Genomic DNA, 13,718 nt, shown 5'->3' on the forward strand with positions numbered 1-13,718 from the left:
CAGGGTGGGGAAACTACCTCTGTCTGCTGAGAGACATGCCGTCATGCTCCGACAGAGCCACCTGTGAGTTGCTTCTTCTCCCATCTTCTGGTTTCTTGGCTAACAGGAGAGGGACAGGGAGGAGCAAGAGTAAGACCAAATAAACACAAAGGAATAAGACCATAAGATCAGATGACCGCCTGCTGCGGTCATTAAAAAGGGGGAGATGCGGAGAGTGAGCTGCTGAGATCATAGAGTAACCTCCAACTCTAATGAGTTTCCAAATCAGGGGTGGGAGTCATGCCACTCCGAGCCACTTTGAAGATGACTCACCAGAGTGTTACAAGCACTTATCTCTTTGACTGAAACACAATGTTCCAGAGGATGTGCTTAAGAAATAATTCAAGCATTATGGGCCCATATTTGCCACATCTACTTTCTCTAGAGAGCAATTGGTCTCCAGTGGATGATTAGATGTCTATATTTAACAACATGATGGGAAAGCTTGAGTTGGATGGGTGTACCTTGTCTGTAGTCTGGATCTGAGGACGTCACTGAGGGGCTTTCGCTGGATGAGCTGTAGTCACTGTGGTATCTTCTGTGGGTGTGGAGGGGATCTGAAACAACAACATGGGATTGAACATAACATGACTTTGATGGTGCACGCTAAACAACCAGGAAGTGAACTAATGAACTCAATTCCAACTGGCTCCCCACAATTCAGTTCTGATACGTGCTTTTCTAAACTAGTCATAAAATGACTCATATTAAGCTCCAGAGGTAGTGCTACTTTCATTTTTATTTCCAACACCTTAATAAAGACATCTGGTGAGGTGTACTGAGGTGTACATTTCCTTCAACACACATTTGTCCACCAAGGTTTAATAGCGGGTCTTACATACTGTAAGTTCTTTTCTCCACACAACACTTCAAAAACACTTTCCAAAGAATAGGGGGAGCAATCCGTTCTAAGAGGATTAGGTGAGTTGACAATTCTTCCTTGGAAGTTATACATTTAAGAGGTGTATAGCTGAAGGTTTAAAGAGGTCTAAAACAAACTCCCCTTTCATAGACATATAGATTTGTGGCTACATAAACGAATAGCATCAGCAGGAAGTGCCTGGACTTGTCTTTCTACTAAAGTAAGGACTTTGCTCTCAAGTGAGACACCTGGCAACATTCTTGGTGACTACTGTTTTCTTTTCATGCCCACTGAATTCAAATTCACCTCCAGCTTCACAAACTCATGACAGGGGCTAAAAGTAAATGCACTATGAAAGCATTCTCTAGCCAGATTAATTCCCGGTGTGGACTCCAACCCTTGCTGTTTCAGTCATTAGAGAAAATTACTGCATGCACAATACTTCTTAAATACGTTTTAGACTCATTGAGTAAACCCAGTCGGTGTTGCTTAAAGTTTGCAGCATTTGACTGTAAATTACTTTTGTGTGGCATGTAGTCGGCAGCTCCTAAGTGATACTGTTACCATTTTGGCACACAATAAAACGTACAATACGTACAATGATACAATAGCAAGCTTAATGAGCAAATCTATCATATCACATTCTCAGAGGAAACGATGAGGCCATGCTTGGAAAATCATGATTGTCACATCTAATCCCCACTCTGTGTTAACGCTATCCTTAACAAAACCGTGTAGTTGGACACACTTCAAGAATGTGATATGTGATCTTTTTAATCCCACGCCTGGGACATGTGGGAGCTTATTAGACATTGCACACAGTCAGCATTCCTATTTGTCAAAGCTCAAGGGCCTTGTTGCTAGACCTGACACAAGGCCGGCCTCGGACACCACATCCCAGCATGCATTGTCCCTGCGTCTCCCGCCTCAATCAATTTTCGCGGGTGATATAAGTTGGGTAATTGTAAAGTTCCTCACAAGACACATTCTTCTCTAACAGACACGGGCTTGGGAGGCAATGGAAAAATCAGACACCTGCTCGGTCTTCTCTACAAGAAAGGTTTAAGCAGAACCAGTACATCCAGTCTGAGTGCAAATCTTTAACCCAGAGTCGACATAGTGACATTCTTAGGCTCTGGGTCAGGAGTTTCGAAATGCCACCTGAAATAGAAACAGCGGAAGGATTACACCTGGAACACAATATGACCGTATTCAGCCAGTCTGACACTGTTCCATGATGCATGAAAAACGGATGCAGTCACAAAAATATCAGTCATGGACTACATGGCGTTGTTGTTTGTGAGCACTGGTTTTGGACGGCCTTGACACACTTAATCTCTCCACACAGAGGAAATGACAGCAAACCAAAGGAACCGGTCTTCTCACTTCACCGAAACTGAGTCAGAGACTTTTGCAACACCTCTCCAGTGTTGAGCCAAGGATACCAAGGGTTTGTTTTACACTTCAAAGAAATCTATTCAACTTCTGCGATATTTGACTGAGTTCAAATTAAAGAGTTACATTACATCTACCACTTCAATGTGCAGCAGTGAAGTGAACTCTGTTTTCAACAGTTTGCATGCACCCTTTGAACAGAGCATCATTCCCATGATCAGTGAATGAGAACAAAGACGTGACTGAGAGATGGTAGGCGGGGGAAGGATACATCCGTCAGGAGGGAGAGTTATGGCACATGTCCTCACTCTCTCTCTCTCCAGCTTTCATTATGAAAGGATCTGCCACCCACACGCTCACTTCTCAAGCACAACTCATTGTTAGTGATGCAGCAGAAACCCTGTGACTCACAGCTTAAGGCCAAGCGAGAGCAGAGAGCAGAAAGAGGCAAAGAAAGGGGGAACGAGGTGAAGGAGAGAGCAAAAAAAATGGGCAGAGGGAGAAAAAGACAGAGAGAGATGACATGCTCTAGAGATTTTTTGAAGAAGGGTTATGTCATCACAGCATCCTGTAATAACCTTCTTAGTATAAAAGTCTGTAGGTGTTGGCAGAAGCCTGCAAGAGCTTTCAGAGGCATGATGGGAACTGTCCCTCCCCTCAACGATACCCCACTTCCTCTGGAAGCTTTGATTGAATCCACAGGAAAAGACTCTTTATGGATTGTAAATCTACGCGACATCATAAAATGGATGAAGGACACATTTAAAAGACTGACGAGGTCAAAGCACCACCAATTTGTTAGGAGGGAAGAGAGCTGTTGTGCTCACATTGAATTGTCATCGGCCACCGGAGAAGCCTCACTGCCAACACACGGAAAAGACATAACCCGAGAGAACATGGAGTTCGCTTGCTCGCTGGGAAACATCATTGTGTTCACGCATTGTCTAACGAAAACCCAGACGATACTTTTGCATGTCAGAATGATTACATCAACCTCTCGCCCCATTTGAAACGCTACAGAAAAGAAAATGACCGAAAAGACATCGCACCGGCTGAGGAGGCCGACAGATGTGTGGACGGCCCACAGAGCAGGAGGCTCAGGGGTGGGGGGTGGAGGAGGCCGACAGATGTGTGGACGGCCCACAGAGCAGGAGGCTCAGGGGTGGGGGGGTGGAGGTGGGAGGGGGGGGGGTGGAGGCTACGGGACCAGGTGTTTCCATTCGGCTGCCCCTACTCGAGTCCAGCCATCTCAAACGTCTCCCAAACATTAATTCGTGCGCACACAGCAGAGTGTGGGCTGTGTGTTTGTGTGTCTTGTGCTCCATGTCAGTGTGATGGACAGTCATAGTTCTAGGCCAACAAGCACTCTGTGCTGAGCAATTACGGAGATGAGAGCCAGCCACCACCATTCTCTCAATCTCTCTCTCTCTCTCTCTCTCTCTCTCTCTCTCTCTCTCTCTCTCATTATGTGCCATCCTTCTTGCTCACCCTCCCTCTTTTGCTCTGTTGCACTCAATTCTCCACAATACTCCATTAATAGCCTCTTTTCTGCTCTCTCTCTTCTCCTCCTGCTTCTGTGTGTGTGTGTCTCTCGGTGTTGTTGACCTTCTCCCTGTGCATGCCTGGCTGGCTGGCTGTCTCTGTGTCTGTTGTTCTCATGCTGTCCCTGTTTCATCACTGTATTCATCTTCTGTCCTCTCTGGGTCACTCACATTCTCACCACAGCCCCCTAGTCGGACTCTGGTACACACATTTTCCCTTTCACTGGTCCTCTGCTGGCCTGGTTCTGGCCCCAGTGGAGCACAATGGCCACCCCGCCTCACCCCACGCCCCTCCCCTCCATACATGCAGAGATTAATGAACCAATTAGCAGTTGATTCACAAGACAGAGGTGGCGCAATGGGCCTGTCTGTGAAAGCTATTCATGTCAGGGAGTGCCCTCCCCAAGGACACAGACACACACATCACCACAGACAAACTACACACGGGCGTGTGGGTGGTGGGGTGGGGTAGGGCATGGTGGAGTTGGGGCAGGCATTTCTTTTTAAATGGTGTGGTGTGGTTCAAATGTGCAGAGGCATCCTTTTCATATCGAAGTGAAACTGGCGGTGTTAACTGCTCTATGCAAATATTTTGGTTTAAATCTCACAACTGAGCGCTGGCTGGCTGGCCGCTTGCTAAGGCGTGTTGGGACACGCCGCTGCTCCGGTGTGTGTGTGTGTGCAGACCACACTCATGTGATGCAGAGTCTCTGCTCTGCGGCCTCCAAGGAGGAGCCTACCGAGCTAGCGCAGGAGAGTGGCGCACAGATTATTTACAGTCGGCTCGCGCACACACACACACACACACACACACACACAGGCACAGGCACACACACACACACACAGAGACACGCACACACACACAGACACAAACACACAGACACAGACACAGACACAGACACAGACACAGACACACACACAGGTACCATTCCAGGAACCTGAGAAGGTTGAGCAGCCTCTTCCTCCATATTGAACTCTAAACCTGTGAGAAAGCTCCAAGCTATTTCCTGCTCCACGCATCCATTCGCCAGAAGCCCTGCGACTTTCCTCGAATCCAGACCAGAGTGAGCAGCAGCCATTAGCGCTCACCGTTATATAAGCAGCAGCAGCAGCAGCACATTCATGCACTAATATCATTTCATCATTCATGCCATTCAGGCCCCTCCAGGAAAAACCCCCAAACTGAATTTGTAGGAAATCAATCATCTCATTATGGGACTCGGCAGTGGCGGCCATGGGTCGGAGCAGAAAGCAGGGCTGCCTCTGTTGCCACGGCGCAGGAGTGGACAGAGCTGGACAGAGCTCTGACAGCAGCTATACGTCCTCAGAAGGACCGCGTCTCTTGACGAGGCCTCACAGACACGCACAGGCCATCTGTGTTTCGGTCCGTGTGTCAGGCCCAGTTCACCGAGAGAGAGAGAGAGAGAGAGAGAGAGAGACGTGTCTAAATTGAGCAGAACAGAAACATGGCCGCCCGCCATTAACGCCAGGTGACTGGGCTTTAACTCTAAACACTGTGTGTCTTTAAAGAGAGCAGCTGGGGCTGTGGGCTCATTTCTAATTTCCTTGAGTATTTCCTCTCAGTATGGCATCACCACTAGCAAGGATCAACAACAAAAAAAAAACATCTCTGCGGGAGGAAGACATTATGACCTTTCACCTTAGCCATGAGCCCACCACTTCACCCCAAAAGACCTTTTTACCTCATCTGTAGGACGTCCTTCACTTTCTACCATCATTCCTCTATTTACATGAGTTCTGCCCTCCTAACCCTCGCCCACTCCATTCCGCCTGGACACCACCCCGCCCAGCCCAGCCCAGCCCGGTCCACAGCCCCATGACCCAGCGGCCGGCAGGCAGGCAGTGGAAAGTCCAATAACATTTGGAATTCCCTCTTCCACTACACATGACTCCTATTACCGTCTGCAGGGTGTGCAGGAAGCAGGGGCCTAATGGAAGCACCTTGGCCTGCACAGAGGGGAGGGGGCGTGAGGGCACCAGAGAGACATGGGGGGGGAGAGAGAGAGAGAGAGAGAGAGAGAGAAATAAAGGCAAAGAAAGAGTGAAGAAAAGAGAGAAAAAAGAAAGAAACTAACTACGTAAGGAAGGAAGAGAGAGAGACGGAAAGATAAATAGCAAGAGAGAGAGAGAGGGGGGGGGGGGGGTCGGGGGTGGTGGTTGCGAGGAAGCCTATATGAGCATACGAATCTGTGAGCCAGAAGAGGCCTGGGCATGCAGTGTTGCCATCATTCTGAATAACAAAGAGAGGAACGGAGCACAAAAGGACAGCAAAACAAAGAGAGAGAGAGAGAGAGAGAGAGAGAGAAACACACAGAGGAAAAGAGAGACAGAAAGAAATGAGGAAAGAAAGAACAGGGAGGAAAAACATAAGAGAAACACAACGCAAAGAAAAACTGCCAAGCAACACATTTTGGAGGCCCCTACAAATGGTCTGTGCTCAATTACCTCCATTCACAGCGAAACGGCGAGGGAAAAAGGAAAATATTTGGGTTCGACCATCATGACCGGCCGACTCCGTTTTAATGGCAGTGGACATTCCTGCGCGTCAGCGTGGCGTCTCGCTACCCTGCTTGCTTTCTTACCACCCGCCGGCCAGCCATGAAACCTGAACAGTGGGCCCGCAGAGCACCGGACGGACAGGAGTACAAGGCACGAGGCCATCTCCTCTCTCTCACACACACACACACACACACAGCCCACCCATTAGCATTGTTGCACAGTAGCACTTCTTAAAATCCTCATAGTAAATGAATGGCGTGGGTCCACCCAAAAGGGCTCTACTCTGCAGCAGGGGGAAGGGGCCTGTGCTGATCCAGCACTGGCAGGGAGGCGGAGAGGAAGAAGGCCTCCGGTTCTAGTTCAGGCCTAGGGTTCCGGGCCGCTGCACTCCGGGCCTGCGCCACTGTTAAAAATAGCTGCCAAACGAGCTGGCTGGAAGGAGGGCCGGATCCTGCAAGGAGGAGGACGAGGGGGGCTCTCTGGTGTGAGGTGACCGCGTCAGCAGGCAGATGGTGGCCAGACTCGGAGGAATCAGACATGGGATGTGAGCGCTGAGGGCCTGTGTGTGTGTGTGTGTGTGTGGTTGTGTGTGTGTGTGTGTACGAGCGCATGTGTACTGTAGAGTGTATTTGTGTGTGTGTGAGAGAGTGCGTGTATGGTCGCGACTGTGTGTTTACGTGACTTACGGTATTATGAGCAGACTTCTGCGAATTCAGATTCACAGAGAAGGGGAAAGTTGCTGCTGCTCCTCCCCCTGGCACGAGACTCAAGCAGGCTGCTTCACACGACTCCGCTGCACGGCTTAACAACCCGAGCCGCTCTTGGCAGGAGCACATGGGTGGGCTTGGCGTTAGTGTGGCTGTTTGTGTGTGAGAGAGGCTTAGGCAGGAGTGCGATGCATTTCTACGCTGGAATTATCAATCCATCTCTAATTGGTTGCAGGAATTTGGAAACCGCCACCCTCTCATGATTCACTCTCTTTGGCGACCAGGCCCCTCTGAAGAATCCAGTCAGGGCTGGCCTCCCTGTCAGGAGACGACGGCCACAGTAAACCTGTGGTCAAGCACTATCCTTTCACTGGAAAACTGATCTTATGCTTGTGTTCCGTCAACCAGCGACGCTACAGAGGAACACGTGGTGGGCCACAAAAAGCCCTCAGTGTCTGGCTACGCTTTCAGAAAAAACAACCGCCTGCGAGTGTTTAGCAGCACGTGTGAGTAGTGTCCACCCTCTCCTGACCGGTAGGCGGCGGCTGTACTCACCGTCCATGGCCTGCTGGAGCGCGTGCAGCTTCCTCTGGCGCTCGCGGATGCGCTCGTAGGCACTGTTGAGGGCCGAGCTGACGGACAGCGCCGACACGTGGTGGGGCCGTGCCGGCTGCAGCCCGGCGAAGTCCGAGTGGCGTCCCTCCTTGGAGCGCGAGGCGGAGCGGTGGCGTCCGGCGCCGGCCGAGCGCGTGCTCATGGCACTGCTGCCCCGCCGCGCCTCCTCCAGGCCGCCCCAGTGCAGCACCTCCGGGTCCAGGCAGGCCAGGTCCACGGCCGAGGCCCAGTTCTTGCGGCGCTGCTCGACCCGGTGGGACAGGGCCTTGCGGCTGGGGTCGGCCGGCCGGCCGCGGGCCTGCTGCTGCTGCTGCTGCTGGGGTGCGGCGTGGCCGTGGCTCTGGGCCTGGGCCAGGAGGTGTGGGTAGAGCTCGGCCGAGGACTCGGAGCCCGGGTGGAACTCCGACGGGGTGTAGAGGAGGGCGCTGTCGTCCGGCCGCAGCATCTCCTGCACGGGCAGCGAGCTCATGGAGCGGCTCAGGCCGCGGTTCAAGCCCGACTGCTCCTGAGAGCGAGCCCTGTAGCGCTCCAGCACGCGGTGGGCTGCACTCCTCCCTACGGAACACACACACACACACACAACACACACAACACACCTCCATTAAATCTCACAAGCAGCTCAGTCCATATCCTCCAAATCAAACCTCCATATCTCTCTGCTAAACAGGCTTCATGTGATCATTTCATAATACAAAATTGTAGCATGATAAACAGCGCACACTACCAAATAGAACACATTTTCCCCCGAATAGTAGATTTTGAGGCCTGAACAGTATGACTACTCCAATGCAGGTCTGACCAGAGCAGGGAAGGGACATGAAAAAGGGGGAAAGCAGGCTTGTTGGGGGCCTGTGCGTGGGCAGGGGTGGTGGGGAGGAGGCCTGTAAATGGGACGTAATTGGCTGGGAGAGCGGGCGAACAATAGGAGCCTTCTGGTGGAGCCGGGAGGGCCAGGCTACGCAGGCGCAGCTCGGACGCGCTCATTAGCCGCGCTGCGCCGCTGGCTGTCACTCAGGGCCCCGGCGGATGTTCCAGATGCCCCGGCTCAAAAGGGAGAGCGCGCGCAGCGGCCCAACACTGCTCCCCTTTCACTGCCACTTAAAAACAGATTACTGCCCTTAATCTGGAGGGGTTACAGCAGGGAGCTCAATCACTCAGGCAGACAGAGGGAGGAGAGAAGAGGAGGTAGAGAGAGAGAGAGAAAGAGAGAATTGAATTTATAAAAACCTTTATTACAAATAGCTAAAAGACATACACAGTCATCTCAAAGATGAATGATTAAAAAATAAATAAATAAATAAATAGAAGACACATCTAGTTATGTATGTTAAACAGCAGGCACAGGAACGTCTAACAAGGTATTAAATTGCACTTTATCCTCTACAACCATACACAGAGCATTTTCCTGACACCATATAATCTCAAAGGTTTCAAGATCACTCATTTCCTTGTAGAAACCAAAATCAATTAAAATCCTTGATCTCACCAAGATTGCAAATACCATTAAAAGATCAGATCTTGAGTTATGCTCAACCTTATTCCTCCTGCTAACATATATAGACATCTTAGCCTGTCCAATGATAAAATTCAACAACTGACATTTGTGCCTTCGCTTCTGTACATAATTAAAACCAAAAATAAATGTTTCCATTGAAAAACTTTCATTGAAGTAAGTGAACAGTTTCTGTAAAATGGAAAATAAAGGCATCAGGCGTGTGCATTGCATAAAAGCGTGAAAAACAGTTTCCCTGTCATTGCAAAACGGGCACTCATGCCTCACATCAGAGTTCAAAACACAAACAAAAGAATTTACAGCAACTGCACCATATAAAATCCTCCATTGTAAATCCCCCACCTTTTTAATTAATGGTGACTTGTAAAAGGATCTCCAGTGTGGTTTGACATCCTGTTCTACATGTAGAACAGCACGCCAAGGTGTGTCAACTCTAGACTCCAAACACCTCCTATTCAGAGATTTTACACAAAGATTGTAAAGTGCCTTTCCAGAGGCGCGATTTGGACCCAGAAAAACAAAATCTTCAACCTTCAAAAAGACATTACAAAATCCAGAGGACACACTAAAACATGGAACAGGATCACATTCATTTAGCATAACTAAACCCCTGGCATACTGATCCAACATTGCTAGACTAGCATCTGTGAAGTGGGACCGCAATTCCAAGAGGAATTTGTTAACTATACGGATGGATCTCATTTTCATGTGTTCGGCCACTCCTTCAGCATTCTCAAAACCTGGCCCAGCTAAAGGCAGGAGGTCCTTCAAAGTGATGACCCGCGCTTTGCAAAACATCCCACTAAAAGCAGGAAAATGCTTCTCATGCGTAAGATCCAAACATGAACCATATATCAATGGCTCTTGCAAAAGCCAAAAGAGAGAACTTGTATTCTGAGGTCTCCATACTTTCAAAAGACCCCATACTTTAAACGTATTGCGATAAAACACAGGGAGCTTGTTTAAGTTCATTAAGGCAGGATTCATCCAGAAGAGGGTCCTATCCAGACCCAAGCCTTCAAAAGTTCTTAGGATGGCACAAGCCACAGCCTTCCAACTGGAATTTACAGGTCCATCCAAAAGTCTCTGTATGAACTGAAGACGAAAGGCTGCTGCCCTACTCTGCAGGTGGACCAATCCTTGTCCACCCTCATCCTTGGATAAAAAAAGCACGCCTTGTTGGACCCAGTGTAGACCATCCCAAAAGAAATCAACCAGAATAGATTGTATTTTAGATAAAACATGTGCTGGAGGGTCTATACATGCAAGTCTGTGCCAAAGGGATGAAGCCACCAGGTTGTTAATTATTAGAACACGGCCCCTATAGGACAATTTTTTAAATAAAAAACTCCACTTGCCAAGACGGCCCTTAACCTTCTCAACAATCCCCTCAAAATTCCTTAGAACAAAGTTATCGTCTCCAAGAAACACACCCAAATATTTAAACCCGTCCCTAGACCAGGTTAACCCACCTGGGAGGCACGGTGTGCCATCAGGCCATTTTCCAGCCAACAGGGCCACACTTTTTCCCCAATTAACTCTGGCAGATGATAACCGATTAAAATCAGTAAAAACATTTAACATGGTGTCCACATCCCTTTGGCTTTCAATCAGAATAGCTACATCATCCGCATAAGCTGATAGCTTCAAAGAGATGTTACACTCAGGAAGAGTTACACCCTTTAGTTTGGCTCTTAACTGTACTAACAGGGGCTCAAAGGCTAAGGAGTATAGCATTCCAGAGAGGGGGCATCCTTGTCTAATTCCCCTAAAAACCTTGAAAGGAGCACACAAGTCACCATTAATTTTCAGAATACTTTCATTGTCACAGTATAGAGCTCTAATTTTCTTTATAAAAACAGGATTAAAGCCAAAAGCAGTCAAGACGCTCCATAAATAATTATGTTCAACTCTATCAAAAGCTTTTTCCTGATCAACAGAAACAAGGCCAAAGTCCAAATGTAAAAGTTTACCAATTTCCAAAACGTCTCTAATAAAAGAAATATTATCACAAATAAGCCTGCCCGGCACACAGTAGGTCTGGTCAGGTGCAATGACTTCCCCTAAAACTTCACTGAGTCTATTAGCAAGAACCTTAGAGAGCAGCCGATATTCCGCACATAGAACAGACACGGGTCTCCATGACCTGATATCCTTCAAATCTCCCTTCTTCGGTAACAGAGTAAGAACTGCTCTGCGACAACTGAGTGGCAGCTGCCCCTTGGCCAAGCTGTTCCTCAAAACGACCAGTAGGTCTGCGCCTACTTCTGTCCAGAAAGACTTATAAAAGTCAACCGGCAGACCATCGATCCCCGGTGCCTTGCCACACTCCATACCATGGAGGGCCTTTTCCAACTCAGCCAGGGTAATCACCCTTCCAAGGTCGCAATTAGCTTCTCTAGATACCTTAGGAAGATTTGTCAAAAAAGGACTGTCAAGGGCCTGTTTATAGGAGATTTCACTCCTATACAAAACCTTGTAGAAATCAACTGCTCTCTCACGAATTTGTTTATCGTCAGATAAGAGGGCTCCAGTTTCTGAAACCAAAGCATGTATAAGCCGTTTTTGGCCATTTTTCTTTTCCAGATTAAAAAAGAATTTGGAAGGTGCATCCATTAATTCTGCACACTGGAAGCGAGACCTGACCAGAGCTCCTTGTGCTTTAATGCCCAGCAAGTTGGCCAAACAATTCTTTTTTATTTTCAAATTTTCCATATATAACTGATTACCTGTACTTTCAGCTAAACCTTGGAGCTCCAGTATCTCATTTTCCAACAATTTCATGCGTTGAGCTATATCTCTTGTGACACAGGAAGTATACTGCTGACACAACTGTTTTATCTGGGCCTTTCCAAAATCCCACCACTGTTGCACAGACTGAAAAGACTGCTTTGTGGATCTAAAATCCTTCCAGAAAAACTTGAAAACATCCCTAAACTTACCATCATTCAAAAGACTAGTGTTAAAGTGCCAGTATGCGCTCTTATATCTGGTGGCACTAACAAAAAAATTACAAAGCACCATACTATGATCGGAAAAACCTACTGGCAGGATGAGACAGCTTCTAAAAAAACTGAACTGATGTTTAAAGGTATAGAACCTGTCTAATCTTGCCAGAGATAATATGTTATTATTTGAGTGGACCCATGTGTACTGTTTCTGCTTTATATGAAAGTTCCTCCATAAATCAGAAAGGTCGTGGGACTTCATTATCTCAATGAGCCTTCTACGTGATGGCATATGAGGCTCTACATGATTCCTATCAATAGCTAGCTCAGTACAGTTGAAATCCCCACCAAGAAGTAAACACTCCCCAGAATCACAATTCTTTAACAGATCATCCAGGATACTTAAGAAAATCATTCTCTCCCTCCCAACCGTTGGGGCATAGACACACACAAAAACAAAAAAAGTATTTTCATATTGAGCTCTGACTCTCAAGAGTCTACCTTTAACAATTTCATCAACCTCATATGAACAGGGGATACAGCTACCTGAAAAAAGAATAGCAACACCACCACTAGTTGAGGTATTATGACTTAAGATCGATAACCCCCCAAATTCCAAAGCCCAATCAGAGCTATTGCTTGCGTCAGTATGGGTTTCCTGCGCAAAGACAACATCAATAGCTTTTTCTTTAATTGTTTCAAAAAGCATCGCCCTCTTTGTGCGGTCTCTTGCTCCATTCAAATTAAGCGAAGCAATTTGAAACCCACTCATAAGTATAAAGGAAAAAGTGCAAAAAAAGAACATATTCATTGGGAATTAACAGGGGCTGGGGTGGACTGGCTATCAGCGTTCAACAGAGCTCTAAGTTTTGTGAGAAATTTATTCAAACGGTAGACCTCCTGCCTAGTAAAGCTACCTTCGGCCATATACAGCTTCGTTTTAGCGATGAACTGTTCAACATCGGGAAAGTATTCATCAACTTGAACACACCTAGCATTTTTAGTCTGCTTCAGAAACGTTTTTAAGTCATCCACAGTGTACTCGCGCCCTGTGTAGCCGCTTTGGGGAAGACTGCACCTTAGGCTGCAATCAGAAAATTCCCCCTCGCTCTCTGCATCAGTAGAATTAACGTCAACAACCAGATCTTTCTTTTTTACCTTTCTATGAGACTCAGCTCGAGCCCTTTCCCTCTTCAGACCTTTTGGAACTTTAAAGGGAACTTCCTCTGTTTCCAAGATCTGACTATCCTCCCCGCAAGCGTCCTCCGAAAGATCTAGTACGTTGGAATTCGGCGAGTTATCAGTATGCATAACATTATATTCTGGAGCTTCAGCCTCGGCCCCCTCTTCCCCGTTCCTTAAACGTCCCACATACTCGACGCACCCGACCAGTAGCGCGACAATGTGACGTCACAGAAGCGCGGTAACCATTTATACTCGCGCGTGGTGGTCGCAACACTAGTTGCAATATTCTCCTGAACAGAGGTGTCGCTGTTGTGAAAAGACTAACATTAACTACTTACACAGCAGAAGAAGCTGCAGTAAGAAACACCAGTAGCTAGCCTCTGTGATGGTACT

At 47.7% G+C, this 13,718-nt stretch overlaps 1 protein-coding gene across 16 annotated transcripts in view; it reads right to left on the bottom strand.

Moving 5' to 3' along the window:
• The window catches only part of ptpn13 (protein tyrosine phosphatase non-receptor type 13), a 57,301-nt gene that overhangs the window by 22,549 nt on the left and 21,034 nt on the right, over positions 1-13,718 (bottom strand). For all 16 annotated transcript variants that reach the window (XM_042058695.1, XM_042058684.1, XM_042058685.1 and 13 more), the window contains 3 exons: positions 7,620-8,234; positions 504-596; positions 18-99 (listed from right to left, as the gene is read on the bottom strand). In XM_042058695.1, the coding sequence (XP_041914629.1) occupies positions 18-99; positions 504-596; positions 7,620-8,234 (790 nt within the window). The remainder of the gene's footprint in view (positions 1-17; positions 100-503; positions 597-7,619; positions 8,235-13,718) is intronic.

The sequence above is a fragment of the Alosa sapidissima genome, chromosome 13 (assembly GCF_018492685.1).
Source record: "Alosa sapidissima isolate fAloSap1 chromosome 13, fAloSap1.pri, whole genome shotgun sequence".
Classification (NCBI taxonomy): Eukaryota; Metazoa; Chordata; class Actinopteri; order Clupeiformes; family Clupeidae; genus Alosa; species Alosa sapidissima.